The sequence below is a fragment of the Vanellus vanellus genome (genome assembly GCF_965231255.1).
Source record: "Vanellus vanellus genome assembly, chromosome: Z".
Classification (NCBI taxonomy): domain Eukaryota; kingdom Metazoa; phylum Chordata; class Aves; order Charadriiformes; family Charadriidae; genus Vanellus; species Vanellus vanellus.
This window is the reverse complement of record NC_138908.1, coordinates 3,706,044-3,731,363: the sequence shown is the minus strand read 5'-3', so window position 1 is coordinate 3,731,363 and position 25,320 is coordinate 3,706,044. Positions and strand designations below refer to the sequence as shown.

The 25,320-nt window shown below is 37.8% G+C and overlaps 1 protein-coding gene across 1 annotated transcript in view; it reads left to right on the top strand.

The window, feature by feature from the left end:
- Positions 1-25,320, top strand: part of ADGRV1 (adhesion G protein-coupled receptor V1) — a gene marked incomplete at its 5' end in the record, with an annotated part of 274,932 nt that overhangs the window by 12,844 nt on the left and 236,768 nt on the right. Inside the window, 12 exons of the mRNA XM_082496974.1 lie at positions 3,017-3,193; positions 4,216-4,439; positions 11,670-11,702; positions 14,142-14,268; positions 14,354-14,539; positions 15,438-15,618; positions 16,221-16,384; positions 16,926-17,049; positions 17,429-17,695; positions 20,167-20,293; positions 22,389-22,606; positions 23,736-24,479. Coding sequence (XP_082353100.1) covers positions 3,017-3,193; positions 4,216-4,439; positions 11,670-11,702; positions 14,142-14,268; positions 14,354-14,539; positions 15,438-15,618; positions 16,221-16,384; positions 16,926-17,049; positions 17,429-17,695; positions 20,167-20,293; positions 22,389-22,606; positions 23,736-24,479 — 2,572 coding nt within the window. The remainder of the gene's footprint in view (positions 1-3,016; positions 3,194-4,215; positions 4,440-11,669; positions 11,703-14,141; positions 14,269-14,353; positions 14,540-15,437; positions 15,619-16,220; positions 16,385-16,925; positions 17,050-17,428; positions 17,696-20,166; positions 20,294-22,388; positions 22,607-23,735; positions 24,480-25,320) is intronic.

Sequence of the window (25,320 nt, the reverse complement as noted above, 5' to 3'; positions counted from 1 at the left end):
ACGAAAAATTTTAGAAATTACAAGCAAGTAAATATAAACTTTAAATAGCTGAACTTATATTTTTTTTCATTTATGTATGAATTTGGCCAGAGAATTTACATTTTTTTTTCAGTTTTCTGTATAGTGTTCCTTGCTACCCTTTGGGGGTTTTTTCGTCTTTTTTTTTTTTTTTTTTTTTTTTTTTTTTCTGTCTGAGTTTGTAAGAAGGGAACTTCTGTCATTGCTAATTCAAACTGGCTAGAAAAATTCACTAAAACTGGTTTTGACAGAAAACTGGATTTTCAGCAAAAATATTTAAAGATGGAATTTCCACTTTCCAAAGAGGGCTTTCATTTTTCACTGCAGAAAACCAAGTTTGCTTACATTTTAACAAGATATTGTTCAGATATAGTGCTGTGGAAGATCCTGGGCATTGTCATCAGTATTTGTTATGATTATTTTCTCATCTGCAGTTAAGACTGCCCCATCATCTCTAGTTCCTGTAGTTAACTATGCCACTCTGGTCCTCTGGGAGGAAGAGCCCAGGTAGAGATCTTGGTACTAAAAGGGATGACTTGGCACATCCAAAGCACAAATCAGACAGCCATTTTTCCTTTAGAGGCATTTCTTAGTTCCTTTTAATTTTTTTTAATTTTAAGTCAGATGTCTTTAGAGTTTTCAAATGAAGATGTTGATATTAAATCCATAGATTTAGAATTTGCCGGGGTTTGTCTTTAAGTCACAGTCTAATGAAGATGTATTAATCACTTCTGGGAGCTCAAAAAGATTTCTTCCCTCCACCTCCTTCTCCGCACGTTCTCTTAAAAAAAAAAAAAAAAAAAAGAAAAAAAAGAGAGAAAAAAAATCCTTGCCAGAATTGTGTTATTGCTTTACTAGTATGCATTCACAGTTAGACAGGGAATTGCGTTCTGGGGTACTGGAATAGGTTGGTATGTTTTACATCTGCACAGGATCCAAAAGATCTACAGAAGAATTGAAATATTTAATTCCAAGCCCTTTTAAAATGATACACTGTAAATAACATTGCAAAGTGGACTATGGACAAGACACACATATGATAAGTATTTCAGAATGCAGGCACTTTGCCCGGCTTTTCAAACTGCGGATTCCAGGGAGGCGAGGGGGGGGGGGGGGGGGGGGCAGAGGGAGGGAGTAGGGTGGTGAATGCTCTGTACTTTCTCCATGAACCATAAAAATCTTTTTGTTTGAATAAACAAAATCTGAGGGGCTTTCCAGCACAGAAAATTCATTTAGAAACTCGTAGAGGAGGAAGAAAAATGCCCCTATTTATCACTATGACAATCCTTCTACCTTGTGAATAAACGATAATCTCAGTGAACATGTTTAGAATGAGAAGATTACAGAGTTTGTACTAGGCACAATAAAGGACCAACTCAGGAATCAGGGGAGGAGGAGTGGAGGAGGAAATGAAGCTTAAACACAACTAGAGAATGGATAGAGGAACTGGAAAAGTGAGATTAACATTCTTCAGTGACATCTTCAATTAAATAACCTACTGTAGTCTGAAGTTTTTGGTATGGATGGGAAGATTAACTAATTTGATAAACTACTCGTCATTATTATTCAATTCACAATGCATTCTTTTCTTCTCATGAACTGATTTGTTTTATGACGAAACGCTGGATGAAAAAAAAAAACCCTTAATTGCTGGTTTTATCTCAAAGTTACTATGCAGGATCAGAAGCACTTAACGAAATGAATTGTTTCAGCTGTGTAATATTTCAGAAACTTTACTGAGCTAACAACTGCACAATGGTCCACCTGCATATTGTTAATTGCAAGATCGGGGCCGACTCTTAAATATAGCTTAGAAAACAAGTGAAACAAATAGTCCCACCATCTGTTCCTCAGATTCTCAGTAAATAACTGGTGTTGGTTGAGAATCATTTACTGAATACAGTATTTGTAAAACAGTTCCATCTATCAACAAATAAAATGTGCATGAATATTTTTTGTGCGTTACTCAAACAATGGTGGAAAAAAAATATGATGCAGCCCAAGTATTTTATATAGATTGGTTTTATGAATTGAAGGACTTTAAAAATCACCAGTTGAAACGGTGATTTGTGATCACTACGTGCATTTAAATAAGGCCACTTTCCCCTCCACTCCAATAAAACCTTACTGCTTGATAACATCTGATAACTCCAAGCAGAAGGCATCCTTGTGGGAGTTAACGGTGGTGGTCGTTGAGGGCTCATGCTGCAGTGAAGTGCTTGCAGAAGTATGTGCAAATCATCGATAGGAACATTTATTATAGTGATGCATGTAGACAGAATTGCATGGCATAAATTATATTTGAAAGAAATATTTAACAGACAAGTCCTGCTTTCTGTACTACGTCAGTACTGCTGCTGGGTTTAATGAGTGATACATCCCAGTCAAAGAAAGGGTAAACATTTTTCTGTTTCTTCTTACTTTCAACAATCCATCAGCAATAGGGAACATGAGAGGAGACTACAGTATCGAAATACTGTACTGATTTTCAATTCTGAATGCAATTCTAATGTATTAGTTATTATAAATAGAGAAGTCCCTAAAGTTGTATGAGAGAGGAAAGAAGATTGGCTCATTCTTTGGCTTCATCAGAGGCTATAAATTATTATGGTTCCAGTGACTTCAGCAGATTTTTATCAATGCATGGCACAGAAAAATGAAGTTAGCTTGGGGCACTTGTCAAATCAGTACTGTTATTCATAGGTCTAATAATGAATTAGCCAGTCTAGAAGGTTCATTCTGCTTCTATGTACATCTAATTGTGTACATGAACATGATTCGTTTGAGAGGTATACTATTCAAAGCTCAACAGTATCCACTTAATTTCTTTAACACTTCTCCTTACAAATTTCCATAACAGCAATATTGCCAGTAAGAGAAATTTGTTCTGGAGATGTTTTTCTCCCCCCCGTATGAAACATACTCTGAAAAGTCAGAATTGATTCAATTTGGTACTAAGGCTTCTCATTTCTTAATTTTTTCTTACTTTTTCCTGCAGCTGGAAAAAGTTGAGCTGGTGAATAGAATTCCTCTAGTCCCACCTGTGAGTCCCAGATTAGGTGAGATTCGAAATATTTCTCTGAGGATTACTCCAGATATTGCAAATGGAGAAATAGGCTTTATTAGCAATCTTCCAATTATTCTTTCTGAGCCCGAAGAATCTCCTGCTACAGTGGTAAGTAAACCTTTTTATATTGTCCCTTAATATGGAAAATTTACTTGGAGAAAGCAAAGTTTGCTATATTCAGTGTAGCATTTGAAAATTAATATGAGGAAAATCCTTCCCAAATATTCCTTGGCTTTAAAAAAAAGAAAAAAAAAGGGCAAAAAAGTGCCTGTAAAACTAAGGTCTGAAATTATGTGTTAGTTGTTATCAGAAAAGTGAGGTTGATCTTGGCTTTCTCTGTAAGCATCTAAAACTGGTTATGTCTTGATGCTCACACGGAACAAAAGATGCTGCAGACAGCTTTTGTCTCTCTCACCAACTGCAAAGTAGGACTGATATCGCTCCTCTGTTTCATGGAAATGTCTGTGTGTCTTGTAGCTGGCTGACTTACATGTGAACATATAATTTGGCTCCCTGGGTGCCTTTACAAACAATTATGCTTTTTTAGGTTTCTGAGAACGCAAAGAAGCATTTTCAAAAGCATTGACATCCATCTGAGTGCTTTAGTTCCAGCTGGAGAAACTTTAATTTAAATGCTTTCTTTTCCTATATTATCCCTTTTTTCCCCAGTTGTCTCCACTGAATCTTTCCCCAACTCCTGAATCAGATAACTCGTTTCCTGTTCTCAGATTAAAACTGCTTAAAGCTTAAGCAGAGTACAGATTGGCACTGTACTATGACAACCAGATTAAAATTAGGGTAGATACATTTAAAACCTAGATTGTGTCTTGATGAGGTGGGCACCGATTAAATTAGTCATAGAAGGCTTTTCGTGTTTATGGTTGCTTAGTGATTTGTGGCATTAATAATGTCATCTCCACTGTTTAAGTATATAACTGATAAATGGCTAAAAGGATAAGATTCATTAGGTACTTTTGTGGATATACCACCTTTGATTTCATATCTTCTACACAGGTATGAGTAAAAAACCAAGTTCAACATTTTGAGGCTCTTATTCAAATAGTAATTTGACGGGAGGTAATTGTTTTTGCATCTAGTTTTATAAGTCACAAGAGACTCGTGTTCCATAGGTTTCCATTGCACTGCATCGAGATGGGACCGATGGTCAAGCAACTGTGTTTTGGAGTTTGAAACCCTCTGGTCTCAATCAAAAGGCAGTAACACATGATGATATAAGTCCTTTTAATGGCTCCGTTGTTTTCTTATCTGGACAAAGTGATACGACAATCAACATTACTGTTAAAGCCGATGATATACCTGAAATGAATGAAACTGTGTTATTGACTTTGGACAGGTATTGTACCCTAATCTCTATTCATATGTATCAGTTGCAACACTCAATTTATAGATAACAATTTAGCACAGTACTAATTAGGAGGTATTGCCTGTATTGGGTTGATAAGGAATGAAGGGCCTGAAGGAATATTAGGGCCTTGATTCAGACTGTGTATGGATTCTTCTTTGACTAGAGATCAATATAAGACACTGTGTTGTATTTATTATTTAATGAATTAATTTTGCTTATATTTTGATAAGAGTAATATATGCTATTTAGAAAGTTCTTTCAGCTTTGATCTTTAGTTATAGCTCTTGGTTATAATGCATATCTTTTCCGAAAAGTAATATTTAGTGAGATAATTGGGAAAACTATAGTGAAGAGTAGTCTTCTGTTTCTGCCAGAAGAAGGTTTATAGCTAGGGTGTCATTGCAGAATTAGATCAACTTTTTATTTGTTTGATCTGCATGTTCAGTATTGTTTGCTCTTGATCGTTAGATACTTCCATCACAACTCCTGGCTTCCAAAACAGCCCAGTGTGACCATTACCACACTCTTTGGCTACAGAGAGCAATGGTGATTCTGAAGCACAGTGTTGTAGTCTCCCTTCTGCAGGAGATACGGATTCTAGGATAATTAAGGCTGTAAGGGACCTCAGGAGATACTATTATCTGTGAACAATACTCAGAATACTTAAATTAGTCCATATCCAAGAGTGTATTCCCACTTTGATTTACTAACAGGAGAATCTTGGCTATGTCCTCTGTCCTGCTTCCAACAACTGAGTTTTATATATAGTTTGGAAATACCAACACTTCCACTACATCCTATTAGTCTAAGGTACATTTTTCCACCTTTTCTGGAAACGTGTTAATAGGGGTCTGCCAGCAGCAGCATCCACATTGAACATTTACTGCTTACACAGTCCTTACCTTATGCAGAAGTATTGTTGTCCTATATAGGGAGTGCAAACTAGATCTTGGGAGCTTCAACACTGGATACGCATGGCGATTGCATACTAGCAAACCAGCAACCAGCTCCTCAAGCTGTTACTGATCCTGTTTTGGAAAGCATGTTTTTTGAGCATCATTCTGTCATACAGGAAAGATGTTATTCCATTGCAGGACTGGCCTGCTCCTGTAGAAGCTGGCTGGTGGATGCATCTAGTGCAGAACGGGTTATTTCATTCTACTGTGGCTACTCACTGCATCCGCAGTCCTGTTCAAGACAAGAACAAATGGAGAATGTTGCAAGCGGTTCTCTGCTTTCCTCCCTGTGGATGAAACTGATTCCTCAATTCCTTCAAATTTACTAGAGTCTCTGGCACAAAGCGAGAAACTAAGATTAGAAGTGATGATCAAAGTTGTGAAGAAGTTGTGTAAGGTGGCCAAAAGATCAAAGTAGAAGGGTAGGAAACAAATAGGTAGGTAGAGGAAGTGGACAGTGTAAAAGGTTAATTTTTTAAGTTCTGACGGCTCCGCAGGTGTGTGTAACTACAGCTGTCTGCCACTTACTCTGCGTAGTAACCCTAGGCTGTGCCTTGAAAACGACGACTGCGATGAGGATTGAACTGGCAACTGAACAAACGTAACCACTGCTCTGCTTTCACTGTTTATGGTGAGAGTGGCAGGTTCTGCTGGCCATGAAGTGGCTGGTAAAAAGCGCGCCAGCGGTAGGCATCTTCCCCACACTTGGCGAGGTCAGAGAGTGAGGTAAGGAACAGGTGGTCTGGCCGGGAAAAAGAAGAAAACATGAAGGAGGTAAAATCTGAACTTTTCTCCAGACCTGGATAGCATCCCTCAAGGCTATGAGTGAAATTTGGCAACTTCAGCATTAGCAGAAGCCAAGAATGGAATGACTGCGAAGATCATCCTTTCAGTACTGGAGATGACTCTTCAAATCAGGGTTGAAGGATACTGGCAGGGTTATGTGTGTCAGCTTGTGCTATTGCTTTCTGCATAGTTTGTATTTTCTGGATGAACAGAAGATTTTGGTTTCCAAGGCTGGCAGCCAGCACCGCACAGCAGTAGTGAATTAGCAGGAAAACAAAGATGCACTGTGCTGTGGATTTGCTTGTACTGTTCTATAAATTGTAGCATAAGTCAGTAGGAAAATAGAGCATGTAAGAACTTTAATGAAACTATAGACATCGAAATATGTTCATAAGCATTCTATTTATTGCAATTAGTGATAGCATGGATAAAATAATAAAAACAATTAGTTCTGACAAGGATGTATTATTTACAACTCAGTGGTGTTGTTAAGGCAGTTTATAATTTAAACGAGCTTTGATTGCATCCATAACTATAAAAGAAACTTTCCAAGCCATTAAAAATACTATTTTCTTCCTTGCTCTATGGCCTTTGTCTGTAGGCCGTAGGTATTAAAAATAACTCTGAATTCTGTCCACAAAATGGAGGCCAACGTATATCATGAAGAACACTCTTTCAAAGAAGACTGATGAGTGATACAGAAGCAAGACAATCCTGTATCTGCTGAAGCTTCTTCATATGTTCTTTTTTTAGGAGCAGCTTCAGTTTGAATGCCTGCCCATATCTGAATAGGCCTGAGTTGAGACCACACATAAATAAAGCCAGATGCCTGTAGTGAAATCTGTATGAGAAAGAAAAGGCCTGGGTCTTCTTGATGAATGTAGGTGGAACAGGCCATGGAAATTGTGTGTATGCTTTGTGAAAGCATATAATGCATACTAGGGCTGTTCGTTTTACCTGGTAAGCACAAACAGAAACCGGATTTATTAAAAATCTGATTGTTGTTTTTTCCTCCTGCTGGCAGTTGCCGTCCCCTCAGTAAGGTGCAGATACACAGCTGCCGCAGTTTGGCAGTTGGAATGAGCCGGGGGCCAGGACCTCCAGGGCACGCGGGTTGTGCGGGCACTCTCCAAGGAATGATGCCAAGAGTGAGAACTTGCAGACTTTGGGGTCTGCAAACAGCAATATACGGATAAATTGATTTCAATTTGTGAAAATGATAACCTATGAACCGATGGCTATTTAAATAGTCCTTATGCTCAATTTATTTTTTTTTTAAGTCATGACTCATATAATTTTGGATGCCAGAGCACATTCATGTACATATGTTACAACCTAAATCTCATTTATTATATGCAGTAAAAGCAAAACTGAAGCAACGCAACATGGGGTTTTTTATTCTTCCAGTGATTTCTGTGATGCGATACAAGTTTCCATAGGCTGAAATTCTGTCTTGAGTAAATTTAGAAAATAGATTTTTTAAAAATTGCAAATGCAAAACATAGGTTTGACTATTTCCTTGTGAAATGTCTGGTAGTTTTTAACATTTTTATGTTTAAGAGATTACTTCATGACAAAAAATTAACAAATCACAGAAGGCCCATTTCAATCAGTGCATATGGTCCGTGGTCCTTAATTCAGGGCTCAAGCAGTGTTTATATGTTGTGGGTTGCCATCTGCACTGGCACGCACAGAAACACTAATATACTGTTTAGAGGAGCTGTTTCAAAACTGTACTTATGTTCCTTACTTAAGTCATTTTTCTATTAAGTAATACATGTGATGCTATATGAATTAACTCTTTCAGTGTGAAAGGCTTGCTTTTTCTTCAAGGGTTTGATCAGACTTTGTTTTGATGAGGAAAAAGTTATTTGAAAATAGTAGTAAAATGTTTAAATGAGTGCTGCTGGACACCTACTGCTCGCTTTTATTACTTTTCAAAATAGTAACACCAGGTATCTCCTGCTATGACTAACAAAAATTTAAATAGCCTCCAAAATCAAATAATTCATGGATTAAACCTGGAGAGAAGGTGTTCCTTCTAATGAGACGCACTGTGGAATTTACGATGTGGCAAATCCTACTTTAATACTGTTCTTTAAAGCTAGGTCCTGCCACTAATTAAATCAGTAGATAATCCTGAAAAAATTGAAGAAAGGGAGAACATTGACTACAAGCTTAGGAAGCAAATTGAGTAACATTCCACAGGCAATCTGAATGCACCTTTTCTGAGATACCCTGATAGAAAAGAGAGTTTTTCAGAGAGGTGTGTTTTTAACAGTAACAGCAATACAGATTCACAGTTACAATTCAGTGTCTCAACTGCCTTTCAAAACATACACTTTCTGCAAGATTCAAATTCTTGGTCTAAAGCTATCAAATTTGACCACATTGCATTATTATTATTATTATTATTATTATTATTATTATTATTATTATTTATTATTTTATTTGCAGTGGTATTTAGTTCATAATAACATTGAAATTCCCATGTTACTTTAAACTCAAAAATCTTCTTTCTTCATTTTGTAGTACTATGTGCTCGAAAAAGTTCAAGAAACCTTTTGAAGCTTCTGTCAGTTGTCCTAATTAATCTGCAGTTCTTGCTAAATAATAATTAAGATTTTTTTTTAAGGAAAGAATTTCCCTAATGACATGCCATTTGGCATGAGATTTGTCATATGGGAAGTGGCTTTTTTTACAGCTGCTTCACCACAGAAAACACAGTTACACAGTTTGAGATTGTGTTTCTTACATTAACATCATAAACATTGCCAGGGCTTATCCTCTGTGGTAAAATGAAACCTCACGTTCACTGATAGCCGTTTTGCAGGAAAAGCAAAGCTGAGGAGAAAAAGAGGCAAGTGGCCCTCCCAGCGAGAGGGATTTCCTTACTCCTGGTCATGTGCTCTCTCGAGTAGCTGGAGCTCCTTGGTATGGCTGAGAAACTGGGTACAAGGAGCTGCTTTTACTTTTATTGTTACTTTTATTGTTACTCCTAAATGCCCTCACCAGGGTAAACAGTGAGTTTTGGAAGTTCTGAATAGCCATTTTTGTTCCATTTCCACACTACTGTTATAGGAGGGCCTGAAGAGGTGGTTTCACATACCACAAAGAGTGAAAAAGGCCTGAACTGATCCCGTGCACTCCATGGGAGTTCGGACATCTTTACTGTGTGATGAGAGGACTGTACATGAACAGAGCATTGTTCTTGGATGTTATCAGGGCACGTAGGAAGAGCTGATGGCTGGTGGCCTGCGGCCTGTGGCGTGGCATAGAGACAAGAGTCCAGCCTGATAACGCGTCTGGTTGGGCAGGGGCCCATCCCACCACCCCAGCAAGGCAGGAGAGCAGGCTGGAGCAGGTGACGGGACAAACCACAGTCCAGGGCATCAGGCACAGTCATGGTGATGGGGCAGGTCAGGCCCGGAACACTTGTCAGGTTGAGGCCAGGTGATGGTCACTGCTGTCAGGCACAGCCCAGCAATCACCAGGCAGGTCCACAGCGAGGAGACACATCCAAGGTTGAGCCACGAGGTCACCTGGTGACCGTTCCAGGGATTTTATAAGAATTTATATGTGTGTACTTCAGAGTGTTGACACAAGGGATCTTATTGTTCATTGCTCACCATTCAGCAGCTCAGAGTTGGAAGCCTAAACCCAGGTGCTTCTATTCCATTTTTGCATAGGCTATTTTGTGCCTTTTTTGAATAGTAACCAACATTTTCTATGTCAGAGCAGTGATAGCAATCTGGCCAGTCATGCAGAGAAAACATGGTCAGATCAATCACCCAACCGTTCCTAGTGTTGAAAATGGGACTTGGATGGAGAAACCTCCCAAACAATGGTTTCCTTTAGCAGTGGATGGGCTGAATCTGGCTAGTTGCTTTCTGACCTGCACGTTCTCTAGATTCTAATCTGATTTGCGCTGTGACTGTTTAAAAGATATAAGGTGTTGCCAGTCTTCTCAGTTGTTTCAAAGAACAGCTGGAGATGCTGAAGAGGCATACCTCATGGTACCTTGTGTCTGTTTCCTTTCTGCTACCCTCTGGATTTCTGCAGTGCTGCCACTGTGCGTTACGAAATATTAGATTCTAGCACTACCCCTCTGTTCGTCTTAACAGGCTTTTTTGTCTGAGCTGTGTTTGGACTCATGCAGTGTAACTTCATGAAGCTGAAAGAGGTTTTACTTCTGGCATGCCCTTTCACTTTCTGATGAATTATTATGTCTTAACTACTTAAGCTTGTACATACGTATCAAAAACTGACTTAACGTAATGGTTCATTTGTGTTCTCTGTCTTAAATTATATTACCAACAGCTTAGCGATAGAATTAAATTTTAGCATTACCAAGTCAGGAATTTTCTCCTCAATCTTTTAATTGTATTAATACCTTGATGGTTTTGGAACACTTGCATATGTTTCTGCAGGAAGAATGTGTCAATTTTGAGAATGTCTCAAAATATAGTATTTAAAAATTGAGCCTCACTGGAAATCGATGAGAAATTTCTATTAACTCAGATCTCCTATTTGAAAGAATGTATCTTGAAGTGTATTGCTTTATGTTCTCAAAATTTTGGGTGAACTGTTATGTCTATTTAATTAGGAATCTGAGTTCTTTTTGAGATTAGCAAAGTCAGAATTTCATCTTGTAAATGCTGTGGTAATCTGTGTATGGAATTTTGATAGGAGATACAGGTTTTATATTTAATATATAATTATCTTAGATTAAGAAAGTCAAAATGCATGATTGCCGTTGCAGAATAACACTTCCCTTTCATCTAACTTGTTGTGGTAGTTTTGCTGTAAGTGCTTGGCCGAAACAGAACCAATTTCAAGATTAGCAAATGCTCTTTTCTTATTTTTGTGTTTTTGTTTGCTATAGTTTTATATTGGTATTTTACTTTGGTAATCTGGTTAACTGAAAAATTATCAAAAATAAATTTTGATGTGATTTTGTGCCAAAATAGTATTTAGTATGTACCTGTTATAACTCCACCGTGCTTGTCTGTTTTTATCATTACTTTGGCAGATAGATGAAATATATCGTGAAGGCAGGCATGTAGATTGTTGGTTTTTTTTTTTTTTTTTTTGCATGAAAGGCTATTTATAAATGTGGCTGCCGGTGCAGTTGTGAGCAAGCACAGAGGCTGGCAGTAATGGAGCCCTTGGAGGAGGGATTGGTAGGGTATACCACGAACAGGTCTTGACATGCTGAATTGGTCATGGAGTCATTTCTCCCGAATGGGATCTGCCTACTTGCTAGCATGAGTCAACAGGAAAATTCCAGGCACGTAGGGTTCTCATAAAATGAACATTATTAGCAGTTAGAAAGGAAAAAAATAAAGCTTTGTGTTGGTGGTTTTTTTTTTTAATATTATTATTCTTTTCTGAGATTACTATTATTGAAATGCGAGAAAGTGGCACTTTCATTCCTTCCCCCATCCCCTTTCTTTTTTTCTTTCTGTGTTGACAGGGTAGAGACAGAAAGGTTTGTCGTGTACTTTGGGTAAGTGCAGTGAACTGTGGTTTGTCTTCAGTGAGTCAATGCTTTGTTTTACAAGTGATTGGTTTGGACAGATTCTGTCTTTATCGTTTCTTTTCCTCTCAGGAATCACGTCTTCTACATCTCTTCAGACAATGCCTGCTTGCCCTTTGGTGTTTGATTTGATGGCATGCGGTTCTAGCTTGAAGGAGTTTCTTTATTTAGGATCTGTGAATGATGAAAGTTATGAATGCATGGCTCAGTGTTTGATGTTTGAGTATTTGATGCAATAATGGATTAGTTGTTTTAAACTGCCAGAAATATGATTTGCTCTAACTAAATGACCGAACTGAGTAGAATAGTAAAGAAAAAGTTTTCTGCAGTCGAAGATGAGCAGTTATCTTGTTTTTGAATAACCTACATTTAGTTATGTTAACCCAAGTTATTGTGTCTGCCGGTGTATTTTTTTAATGGGCAACAAACATGTCATGTCACCCTTTTAAATAGATATTTCCTGGTTTGCATCTTGTATTCTCCCTCTAGACTTTGTTACAAGATACATTGCTATTTATTTTTCTGTGTGTGGGCATGCCAGTTATTCCTGGATTCTTTGTGGAAACAATTCTGGAGCTGATTTCAAATATTGGCTATAATAGATCACGTTTCTTTCTACATGAAATAGTTTTTCATGAGGTCTGGGTGGTAGTACAGTGAAACCATGAAAATATTTACAATATGTTGAACCAAGAGTTCATTGAAATTTTCTTTCAGGAAACACTGAAGTTGCACAGGAGTCTAAATACATAAAACACCATGTAATAAGTCATATCCAAACCGTCAGTCTGAAAGCGCATTCTCAATGCATCATTCAGTAGTCGTTTTTTTGGCATTTTTAATGTAATGAACTTAGAACAATGCCATTGAAATGTGGTCAAACCACATCTGAGGTCCTACATCTGGGTGAGGGCAATCCCAAGCACAAATACAGGCTCGGTGGGGAATGGCTGGAGAGCAGCCCTGAGAAGGACCTGGGGGTGCTCAACATGAGCCAACAGTGTGCGATCACAGCCCAGAAGACCAACCGTATCCTGGGCTGCATCAGAAGTGTGGCCAGCAGGTCAAAGGAGGTGATTCTGCCCCTCTACTCCACTCTCGTGAGACCCCACCTGGAGTACTGCATCCAGCTCTGAAGTCCCCAACAGAAGAAGGACATGGACCTGCTGGAGCGTGTCCAGAGGAGAGCCACGAGGATGATCCGAGGGCCGGAGCACCTCTCCTGTGAGGAGAGGCTGAGAGAGTTGAGGCTGTTCAGCGTGGAGAAGAGAAGGCTCCGGGGAGATCTTATTGCGGCCTTCCAGTCCCTAAAGGGGGCCTACAGGAGAGCTGGGGAAGGACTTTTTACTGGGGCATGTAGCGATAGGATGAGGGAGAATGGCTTTAAACTGGAAGAGGGCAGGTTTAGATTGAACATTAAGAAGAAGTTTTTCAGTTTGAGGGTGGTGTGGCACTGGCACAGGTTTCCCAGAGGGGTTGTTGAGGCCCCATCCCTGGAGGTGTTCAAGGCCAGGCTGGATGTGGCCTTGGGCAACCTGATCTAGTGGGAGATGTTCCTGCCCATGGCAGGGGCGTTGGAGCTCGATGATCTTCAAGGTCCTTTCCAACCTAAACCATTCGATGATTCTATGAGGAAATGAGCACAAGAAGAGTGCAAGGTTTCCTTCTTCTGCTAGATATGGCCCATCCGTGTCCATGAGTGAGACCAAGATGGTGCAGCAGTAGCCCAGGGAGAGAAGTCCTCCACTACAAGGGGCTCTGTTTGGTTATGCCTGCACCGTTCACCATGTGCTTTTGGGCAGTGGGTTTGTGAGTAAAGGAGGAGAAAAGGAACCAGTCTGAGGTACTGAGAGTGGGTCCAACAGTTACTAGAGCCAGACTGGTATCCTACAGGTGGTGTCCACATCTTAGAGAAGGCAGGTGAACACGCAGTTGAACACACAGGTGAGGATGAAATCTGCAATATTGAGGGGCAAGTCTACTCCTATTTGTAGGAATCATAAATTTTGCAGAAGAGGGTAAGAATGTGTAGTTTTCAATGGGTTATCCTTTATGTTTTGATCCAAATACAAGATAATACTGAATGTAACTCTAAGTTTTTACTGCACAATTCTGTTTCTTTTCCTGTATGTGCATGCGTGACTAAAAAAAATCCAGAACCACCAACTATAAAATCTAATCAGAAAACAAAGTTACTTCAAAAGCAAAGTTTGTTTTTTTTTTTCTTTTTTTAATGCAAGGATAAAACATACTGATGTGTCTTTCTTAATTTACTTTGTTATTTGCAGGTAATTGTTTTCATAATTTATTCATAAAATTCATCAGTATTCTGATGTCCTTTGCACAGGTGTGGGTGTACTCGCCATACAGAATTGTTACTCAAAACAAACTCTTGCCTTCCTTTCTCAGGGTCAGTGTTGAAAATCAGATACTGAAATATGGGTTTACTACTCGTGAAATTATTATTTTGGAAAATGATGATCCTGGAGGAGTCTTTGAATTTTCTCCCTCTTCCAGAGGTCCCTACAGTATCAAGGTAGCTATCTGAGTAATTTCTGAATCGCTATGGACAACTTAGTTTCAACAGAGTACTAGAAAAGAGCTGGATTGTCTTTTAACAGGAAGGGGAGTCTGTGGAATTGCAGATTGTCCGCAGTAGAGGAAGTCTCGTCAGGCAGTTTCTACGTTACACTGTGGAACCAAGAGACAACAACGAGTTTTATGGAAGCACAGGAATTCTGGAGTTTAAGCCTGGTGAAAGGGAGATCATAATTACTCTTCTGACAAGGATGGATGGGATTCCAGAGGTGAAAATTAGTATTCTTTTCTCTTCAAGTTGTGTTCAAAGCCATATTAGTTTGTCACTTACTAAAATATAAGGAAAGATATAGGACCAGAACAAATGTGTAATGGCTTTTCTCCAGAATGCCTTCCCAACCTCCAAACCAGGGATGCCTGGAATAATAGCTGTTGTCTTTGGGTTTAAGAGTCCTCAGTGGATTTTATGCTGTGAATTGAAACGGTTATGTTTTTATCCATGTAAGTTTTTAGCATCCATGACGTTCAGTAGCATAGAGCGCCATTGTTTAGTTGAATTCGGTGTGAAGAACCACTTCCTTTTTGTTTCTTTCCTAGTAATTGTCTGCTAGTTTCACTCAGTGCTCCCCAGTCTAGACTAATATTTGCCGTACAGATACATCGATGCAATACTTTTCTTAATGTTCCTTGAAGCATTACCTGTGAGCTTTTTTCAAGAAATACATAAAGTACAATGTCCCATTAGATTAAGAGAGCAAGCTGATAAATTCTTTTTAAATTAGTGTGCTCTCAGTGGTTTTACAATCTTTGCTTTCCCTTTTATAAAGCCAGAAACATTAAAAAATCTTACAGTAAATAAAACTTACCTTATAAATATATTTGTACCAGTGAATTGATGTGATTAATTGATGTGATGATAAGTCCTTGCCTATAATAATGCTAGATTTTTGGAGAAAATGGTCCTATCAGAGGTAGAAATTTCTGATTATTTCTTTGTTCTGATGGCAATGTACAAACTCGTTGTGCATGTAGAAAGTGTGTGTGATATCATGTTGTTTAAATTTGTATCTCTTTCTGCCTGGCTAGGGACTGTGGATGTTTGCCCGTCTGTTTCGGATGCGAACACTGAATATGCATTTTTATTCTGACTGAGTTTCCCTCTTCTAGCTGGATGAGAGATATTCTGTAGTGCTCAGTGGCTACAGCGAAATACCAGGAAAATTGGGGAATGCCACAAGGGTCAATATAACCATTCTGAAGAATGATGATCCACATGGTGTCATTCAGTTTCTACCTGATGAACTATCAGTTACAATAAACGAAAGTAAAGGAGAAGACATCTACGCTGGTAATTCTTTTCCATTATAGTTACTGCTTTATCTGCTGCCTGCCCCTGCAAGGCTGCTTTCCCCCATTTCACCTTTCTAGGGGAATGTCTGACTCAAATCTCCGCTCAGGAGTTTCCAGGGTGGTACAGTGCCAGCAGTGGAGGAGGGTGGGCATGGGAAACCAGAGGGATCAATCCAGTAGAAAAAATGGCTTGAGAAAATTCCAGCGAGGAGGGATGGAGTGTTGATGTGTGTGCAAAGTGCAGCCGGGAGGTGGTAGATCCGCTTGTGGAGCATGAAGAATAGTGTCCCATGTGAGTGAAGAACAGAACTAAATTTCATATGGGTGACTTCAATTTATCTCTCTCTATTCCATTATCAAGTACATTTACAGGCAAAAAATAACAAATCTCTGCAAGTGTGATCTGCTTTAATGGTCTGTCTTTGTGTATCCTTTTGTGTAACGTTCTCACGTATTACTAGTTTTGCAAGAAGTGGATTTGCTTATTATTTCCTTTCCTTTTCCTTTGTTTCAGCTTTGCTGACCTTTTTCTTTTTTTTTTTTTTTTTTTTTTGTGTTGTCCTGAAGGTGTACACTGACTGTGTATGTTTGCATTTTTAGCTGCTTACAGAGTTATAAGAAACCAAGGAAACTATGGCAATGTTAGTGTGTCTTGGGCTGTTGACCCAGCATGTACCAACGACATCTACCCAGAACAAGGGACTATTTTCTTTGATAATCTGGAGTTTTCAAAAAACATCACCATTTACTCACTGCCAGATGAGGTAAACATTTTTACGGTGGTTTTGTGTGAGTATATGGGACAAAGAGCAAGTGCTAAAACTTTGCAATTTAAGGGGAAAGAGGGAATGTCTGGTTTTAAAAAGCCTCGTAAGTATTTGTAGGAAAAATGAAAATACTTGGGTAAACCCCCTTGTTTGGATAGCAGGAATCCTAATTTTTATTTTTAATGCTGATATATTTGAAGCAATATAAACAAGAATTAAACCAATTCATAATAAATAAATAAATAAATCTGTAAAACTAAATTATATGTGTCAGGAGCAGGAAACTGCAAAATAATTTTTGGGTCATCTGTACAACAGTAAAGACGAGGGAATTTATTTACAAGGATTTTAGACTGATGATGATTCCTGTGTAACTGTGTGAACTGTCATTTGTATTTCCTTTTGACACACTTAAGGATCAATAAATAAAACGTAACACTGAGAAATCTCTGGTTTGTTAACCCCCTCAGCGGTTCTTTTTAATTTTTTCATTGTTTTATATACAAGAAATTAATTTCATTAATACTTTCACTTTTAGGTACCTGAAGAGATGGAAATATTCATCATCAATTTATTCAATGCTACTGGTGGAGCCAGGCTGGGCAATATAACCAGTGCAATATTACAAATTACAAGGAATGATGATCCCATTTATTTTGCAGGTTAGATATTATTGTTTCTAAATGCAGAATACATATACTACTCCAAAAAGATTTTATTGGCAGACCAGATCATTGAGAAATCCTAATCCCAATGGACCTAGTATGAAACGTTCATGTTTTCGTTGTGTTGAATTTGTATTTGTTTCCCTCAGAACCTTCCCTTATTTTATTTCTTTATTCTCTTTGTTGATGCTGGGATTGGTTAGGTGGCTAAATACAACCATATTCTCTTGTACCCGCAAGTATTTCCATGCCTTTACCACATACGTCTTCTGTTTTGCTGAGGAGAAGGATCATCCTGGGGAGGATTAAGAAAATAAGCTACATGCAAGGAGCTCAGGCTTGAACTCAGGTAGATTTGTTGCTTGTTTATTTTCAGAACCTCTGATGGTGAGTGTTAAAGAAGGAAGTGCTGCAAACTTTACAGTCGTACGGAACGGATCTGCTGATGCTGCTGTTGCTGTCCGGTATATTACCGTTAACGGAGATGCAACAGCTGAGGAAGGAGACTTTGTTCCCACTGGAAAGAGCAGTGTCATTTTGTTCGATGTTGGAGAAAGAGAGCAGAACTTATCTGTGTACGTTAATGATGACGATACCCCTGAAACTGATGAAACATTTTATATCTTCCTTTTGAATGCTACAGGTAAAAGTAACGATTTGATGTATGTTTAGTAACTCTCCTGTTTTGTTTTTTTTTTTTTTTCCTGCAATTTTTTACCAGCTTGGTCTTACCATAAAGCAGTATATAAATGCCAAGTACTATATGAATAAGGTTTGCTTCAATGTCTACTCAATTACTGTACAGAGTGTGTTTGGATTTTCATCTTGCATTGTTTAATTGGAAACAAAAATCAAATGATATAGCTGAAACCTTTCTTGCAAAAACAATTGGAGTGAAAGTCTCTTTTCAAATGTAAATGTTCCAAATTAGATGGGGTTTTGACTTGACTACAGAAACACGAGGCGAAAGAATGTTAGTAGTGCAACAGTCTCAGGGAAAGAGGGATTCTTTTAGATTTTTTGTCATGCTCCAGTGTATACTGCACAAATGCCTGATTTTTGTAAAAACAAACAGAACTGCCTTATTTTAGAGGAAAACCATGTAAATTGGTCTCTGTTTTATTTTTGTAGTTGTGCAATGTTTGCATACATTTTTTTTTCAGTCTGACCTAGTTTTACAAGGCTTAATCTACAGAAAAATGTGTTAGAAATTACCCAATGTAGCACCAGTAAAGAATGGGTTTATTATCTTAGAAATAACATTGTCTTTTTTTTTTTTTTCCTAAAAAAAAAAAAAAGTTATCATTTAGCAGGAAATTATACACAATTATTCAGCACATTCCTATTTTTGAAATAGATGTCTTCTGGAATAAACCGTCACTGCTGTGTAACATTGATAAGAAAATATAAGTTAAACGTAAGAAATAGGTAGATTTTCCTGGGCTTTACCTGCTTAATAAAGACCTTGCCCACCCCTAGCCCTGCCCAAACTCAAATTTTAATGATTTATTGTCCTTCAGGTTTTATTGTTCTGTAGCTGAGAGGTAAAAACAGGCTGTGAACGCGCTGCACATCTTTGCAATGCAACCCAAAACTTAATTGAATAAGCCATCAAAACAATGACTGAGACTTGATGGGCTATGATTTAATAAAGCCATTAACCATCAGACTATACCTTCATGTTAGATCTGTGTGGTGGGTTCACGAAGTAAAATACCTACAAGGGATTCAATTCAAGATGAGGAAACATAAAATTAGATTTCTTCATTTAGACGTGTGTATTAAGTGTCTTAGCCCTCATTAGAGTCTATAATGATGTGATTCACTGATTCTGAGTACTTCAGGTCACACTAAAGTGGACGCCCTGTGGCTGGTCTATGAATTGCTCACGAGGCTTCATTGATCTCGAACTGCATCTGCCCTAGATGTTGGCAGCAGGCAGCCAGAGAGCTGTAGGGGAATTTTTAGCAATTATTTGAGTATAAGGTAGTTTATGTGTTTCCTGAGGTCAGCTGACTTTCGCTCTGGTACCCAGGTCTCTTACAGAACATCAGCCTTACAGAGAGGATCAGACAAAGCCGTTCTTCTGCCTTCTTATTTTTTCTCCTCAGTGATCTCTTTCTACTTTGCTAACTTTCTTCAGGATTTACTGGTATTTTCTCTTACCACTGTATTGGGAACATACGATGGCTTTCCTCCTGGCACGCTGGTCCTACAAGAATGAGTAGCTGCAGGCTCCCTTTGCCTCTAAAAGGAGGATCATATCATCATGCCTCTCTAGGACCACTAAGATTCTCTACGCATACCTGAAAGCAAAAAAAAAATTATCTTCCTATGATCTGTTGCATGTATTGGCCTTGATTGTCACATCCCTTTTGAAAATTGTGTTGGGCTGTTGTACCTCAGAGAAAATACAGATAGAGGTATATGATGTTAAAGCAGTAAACACACTGTTTACTTTGGAACAAACGCTAGTCTAACGCTCTTAAATAGGGTGAAAAATGGGATGGGGGGTGGAAACGTAGCGTACATCTGTGGATGCAGGAAGGGTGTTAGAATGTCCCTCCAGCACTAATACACACATGGAAATCCTACCAGCTTCCCCTCCGCTTCACAGGTATCTTACATTTTTTTCCTTTCAGATGGGCTGTGATATGGGTATGACTAAAACCTTAGACATTGTTCTTAGCTTGTATTTAGTTTAAGTGCAACATTTCTACTCTAGGTCTAAAGGAGAGCTGGAATATCTGAATACATGTCTTTTTCTTTTGACTTGACCTATCCACCAAATATGAAATACTACCTCTTATACAACCCTTTCTGCTCAGAATCACATCTTCTCTGGTTATGTCACATATATTTTTCCTGCAAATCTTACGTCTTGCTCTCTGCATGAGTTGCTACTTAGTGTTTTTAATCTAATTTGCTTGTTAGTGAAAATCTTAAATATTGGTTTTCACTGATTGTTTCATCATTGTTCATTTCTTTGTTTCCGTAAAAGCAGTTGGTGTGGAAAGGAAACACCATCAGTTTTGGAATTCCCTCCATTTCTGATTCCATTTTCAATAAAATTAATCACCTTTTTTTTTTTTTTTTTTTTTTTTTTTTTTTCAGGGGATACTGTTATTTTTAAGGCTGGAGTGGCTACAGTTGTTATTGAAGCAAATGATGATCCTAATGGAATTTTCTCCTTGGAACCTTTCGAGAAGCCAGTGGAAGAAGGCAAAAGTAACAATTTTTGGTAAGTAACTTTTAAATAATACTTTTGCACTTTTTTTTTGAACTGCTGTATGTGATACTTTATGGATAGTACTTTGATCTAATTGCATACAAGTTTGCATTGATAAAATGTATTACAGAAAAATAACTTTACCAAAGTTTGGATTAAATGATTTGTAAACATATTGAAGACACCGACTGTTATATTTTCAGGTAGACTGTGCATATTAAAATTTATACGTAAATTAATGTTAAAATGTAAATAAATAAGACTACAATATTATTGTTTTGTCTCAGTAGACTTTGGTTACAGAAGAATCTAGGTGATTGAGCAGGACATAACCTGGACTAACAGAGAAGTAGTAAAATCTTTTCAAAATACAGCTAAACACAGTTATGTGGTTGTCTGTTTCTTTTTGCATTTTACTTTGAAGCCTTCCCCTACAAACAACAACCTATATTACTGTATTCTTTCTGTTAGTTTTACTTCTATCTGTTAATTACAGATGGAAGTCTGTACTCCAAGTCCAGATGGGGCTGTCTTCTAGACCGAAAATATCTAGTCTGACCTCTTAAAGTATTTTCCTCCCAGCTGATAGGGTGTATTCAAGTATGGAAAGGGTTATGAAATGAATTTGTGTGGCATGAAGTCAGGATGGGATTATAATTTGACAAAAATACTGATTTTTCATTAAGAAACTTCTAGACAGGATATAAAGAGAAGTTAGGTCACAATAAATGCGATAGTGTGAACAGTTAGGGAAGAGGCTCTTTTCACATTCGTTTAATTATCTTTCATATCTTTTTATTTGTTTTTTTTTTGTTTGTTTGTTTTAAGGCCTTGAAGCAGGTACCTGTGACTGTGAATTACATCCGTATGCTTGTGTTACACATCTGTAGAATGAAAATCCTTGAGAAAAGTGGATATTGAATACATTGTCTCTTTGGTTTTGTTATGTTGCTCTTTGGGGGTGGTGGTGTTATACTTAATCTTATTTGCAGGATAGAATTTTTCGATTTGATGGTGTGAAGAATGGTGATTTGAACTAAACTTGTTTATATACATCTGTGTGGAAGCACATAATACCAAGATCACCAACATTTGAGGACCCTGCTCAGTCCTCATTGATGAAATATGTATACTGGGGACCTGTCTCTTCCATAGCCTCGCTGCTTTGGCTATTGTGTCATAAATAACAAAACGGTCAGAGTAGGATATAACCTGACTGCTGAGAAGAGCTATAGCAGCACCGACCTTTAAAGACAGTAGCTGGAGTTACTGCAGCAGTGCTGCATAGGTGAGGTAGAGCACCCTGAATAATGGCAAAACCAGAAAAACCTTTGGAAGCAGAAACAACATAATTGTGTTGCTGTGCCTAGACTAGTTTTGCTGAACTAATTTTTCAGCCTCCTGTGGTCTCACTTTATTTTTATTATATTTTACTGTGCAAGCAGAAGCACACTTTTGATATGTAAAGCACACTTTGTTGAAAAAGGCACTGTATGCTTCAGTTTTTATTTATAATACCTTTTGGAATTGGTGACGTTATGTTACCGGATAGCTATACAAAAAAATTAAATCTTGGTTTTATTTACTACTTTCTTAGTCTGGAATAACCACAGATTTCTGAAGGGCATACAACATAAAACAAATTTAATACCAATGTAAGAAAAAGTTTAAGGAGGCTTGGTCGTTAAAGGGAGAAATATTTGTGATTAAATGGAGATTATTCTCTTTCTTGTCTGAGGGTGGCTGGGTAAATAAATTTTTAATGTTTACTTGCTGAACTATTATACATTTGTATTTATTATTTAGATAATAGAAGTGCAAGACAAACTGATGTTTAGCTTAACAGTACTACTTTGCATGGACCTGCATTGGTTCCTTTTTTCCTAAGGTACCTGTGGTATATCTGGGAGTGGAATTACGCTGTGAAATTGACGTCCTTCAGAGAGGATTGTGTTATTTTCGTGGGTGTATTTATTGTTCATGCTTATGTAGAACATTGTACATTATTTTTCCCTGTAAGGAAGTTCAGTGTAATTGTGTTTTCCCTTGCTAGTGAGTGCTGATGCATACCTGCCAGGATGTTCACTCTTTCTGTATCGCTGAACAGGATTTTGAGACATAGAGGACACTTTGGCAATGTCTCGTTGACCTGGCAGCTGTTTGATAATGGCTCTGCGCTGAGGCCAGGAGAAGAGTTCCATGAAACTTACGGGACTGTGTACTTCATGGATGGTGAAGGATCAAAGCCACTAACACTCCGTGCTATTTCGGATAGAATTCCTGAATTCAATGAATTTTACATTCTAAAGTTGGTGAATGCTTCAGGTATTGTCTTCCATATCACCATTCCCTTCATATCTGGTAGAAAAGAATTTTGTTTAATCAATCAAAAAGAAACCAACCCTGGAAAGAGCGTTGTCTTGAATCATGTCTTGATATCCTTTACTTTTCTGGTAAGGTTTTAGGTTTTATTTTTCATTTAATCTTAATTTAGGTGTATGAATGCAGTTATTCGGTACCTGTATTACTGTTAAAGATATTTTGGTGGTCTGACCTTTACAAAGGATGCCTCTTGCTGATTTCAGAGGCGTAGGTCTTTGTGTAGTTGAAGACAAAATAAAGCAATTAAAGGCTATGCATGTCTACCATAATGGAGGTTGGTTGGTTTGTTTGCTTTTTCCTAGAGGAGGTAAAATACTTAGAGTTACCACTTCATATGACTTAAATTACAACTGCTACAGGTCTGCTACTGAGCAGAGTTCCAAATCTCCTGGACTCACTCCATCTCAGTACTATTTACAGTCTTCTGTGCCCAGTTGCAACTGGAAATGTGTGTAATACGTAAGCGTGTACAGCAGATTTCCTATGTATAAAATGCAGATCACTGCAGACTTTGAACATAGAGGCTCTACGTTCACATCATGATCTTCGTATCATGAATTTTTACTGTGCAGAAATAGATGACTGATGGCAGGACTTGGCAGCAATTTTAACGCAGAACTGGTTACTGCTTCTGTTTCAGATGCAAAGGGCCAAATTTTGCCATTCCATATCTTTGTAAATCTTGGAGTAATATGAGAACTGAAGTTGGCCCCATGTCAATTTGACCCCATAGATAGTCAAATGAATCAAGGATAACAGATCTCATTGACTAAATCAGAAAAGTTGGAGCTAATCGTGTTTTAGCTGAAAGACAAATGGGTGTTTTGCAGTTGAGAAATAACGTTCTGCTTTGTTTTCTAAGAAAATTGTCACTAAAGTGTTTGAAAAACAATAAAGTTAAATTATGTGATTATTAAATCAGAGCATGTTCTAAGAGTTCAGGGGCTCTTTGAAGATTTAAGCCTTTTTAGAAAGATATTTTATTAAAGAAATTTTAAGTACTTAGTAACTATTTTCAGACTGGATTATTTGAAACCAACCATTAACTTTTGCTCTGACTTCCATTATACAGGTGGGTCTCCTGGTCCTGGTGGTCAGTTGTCTGAAACAAACCTTGCTGTAACCGTGATGATCCCATTCAATGATGACCCTTTCGGAGTCTTTGTTATAGATCCAGAGAGCCAAGACAGAGAGATAGTGGAAGACGTTCTTTCTGAAGACGATCTTTCCTATATTACAGACTTCACCATCTGGAGACAACAAGGCACCTTTGGTGTTGTCCGTTTAGGTTGGGAAATACTGTCTAGTACCTTCCAAGCTGGACTACCGTCAATGGTAGACTTCTTGTTGCTGGGATCATTTCCAAGTTCAGTACAGTCTCAGCCCCACATGAGGCGCCATCACAGTGGAACAGATGCTTTGTATTTCAGTGGGAAAGAGGATGCATTTGGGATTATTGGTCCGGAACACCCATACGATGGAAATACTGCAGTAACTAATTTTACATTTTCAGCGTGGTTAATTCCTAACGTCAACACTGATGGTTATATAGTTGAAAAGGATGATGATAATGGGACCTTATATTATGGCGTGAAAATCCAAACAAATTATTCTCATGTTTCTGTAGTGCTTCATTATACAGCATTAGGATCCAATATGACATATATAGCTACAGCAACGGTCCTGAAATATCTGGATGAAAATACTTGGCTTCACCTTCTGATTACTCTGGATGACAGTATAATTGAATTTTACATGGATGGAATCCCAGTTCTGGGAGGAATGAAGAGCCTCAAAGGAGAAGCAATTGCTGATGGTGAGCCAAAAGCATGCATTATTTTTCTCCGTATGTAAAATTCTGCAATGTATAGAACAGTCTAACTCCTTGACAGGTGTATGCAAGATACTAAAATTGTTATATCTGATTACTTAATTGAAAAGAATGGATAGAAAATTCGGAGGATTTTCAAAAAGCTACAGAAATTAGAGCTGGGAAAGTTAAAAAAAAAATCAGAACTGTAACAGAGCTTGGATTGCAATAATTTGAAAATAAGTTAGTAGTCTATAAATACAGTTGTATATGTATGCTTGTCATCTATACAGTTATATATGTTTGGAATGAATAATTTCCATAAGATTTACAGCACTGTAGCTGAGAAATGACTTTTTTCCTCTCAGTTTCTGAAACAAATTCCAATAATGATTTGATTTTAAGTTGTGTATTATATTAGAACTAAGCCAATATCTTGTAAGCAATAGAGTTTTGGTGTGTAGATTTATTTAAGTATGTATTTACATGATATATGAAAACTATGCCCGTAAGTTTAATAGTGTTCCAAGGAACATTAGCGTGTGTACTTCAGTTTATCTAACTGGCTGGTCCCAGATGTGATTTTAGTCATGAGTAACCATTATAGACATTTACTCTGAACTAGCATAGCAGTGAACAGAGAAGTATTTTCCTTTTTAAAATTAAATGCTATATGGTTGGAATACATTTATATTTACTCTTTCTTTTGAAGTTTCCCACTCTTTCACGTGTGTTTTTTTTCTTGAGGATCATCATCTTTTTCCTTTCTTCCGCTCACCTTTACTGTCACACATTTCTTTGGTGGGATTGGCAGTGAATGATTAGCAAATTCTTGAATACAGTCTCC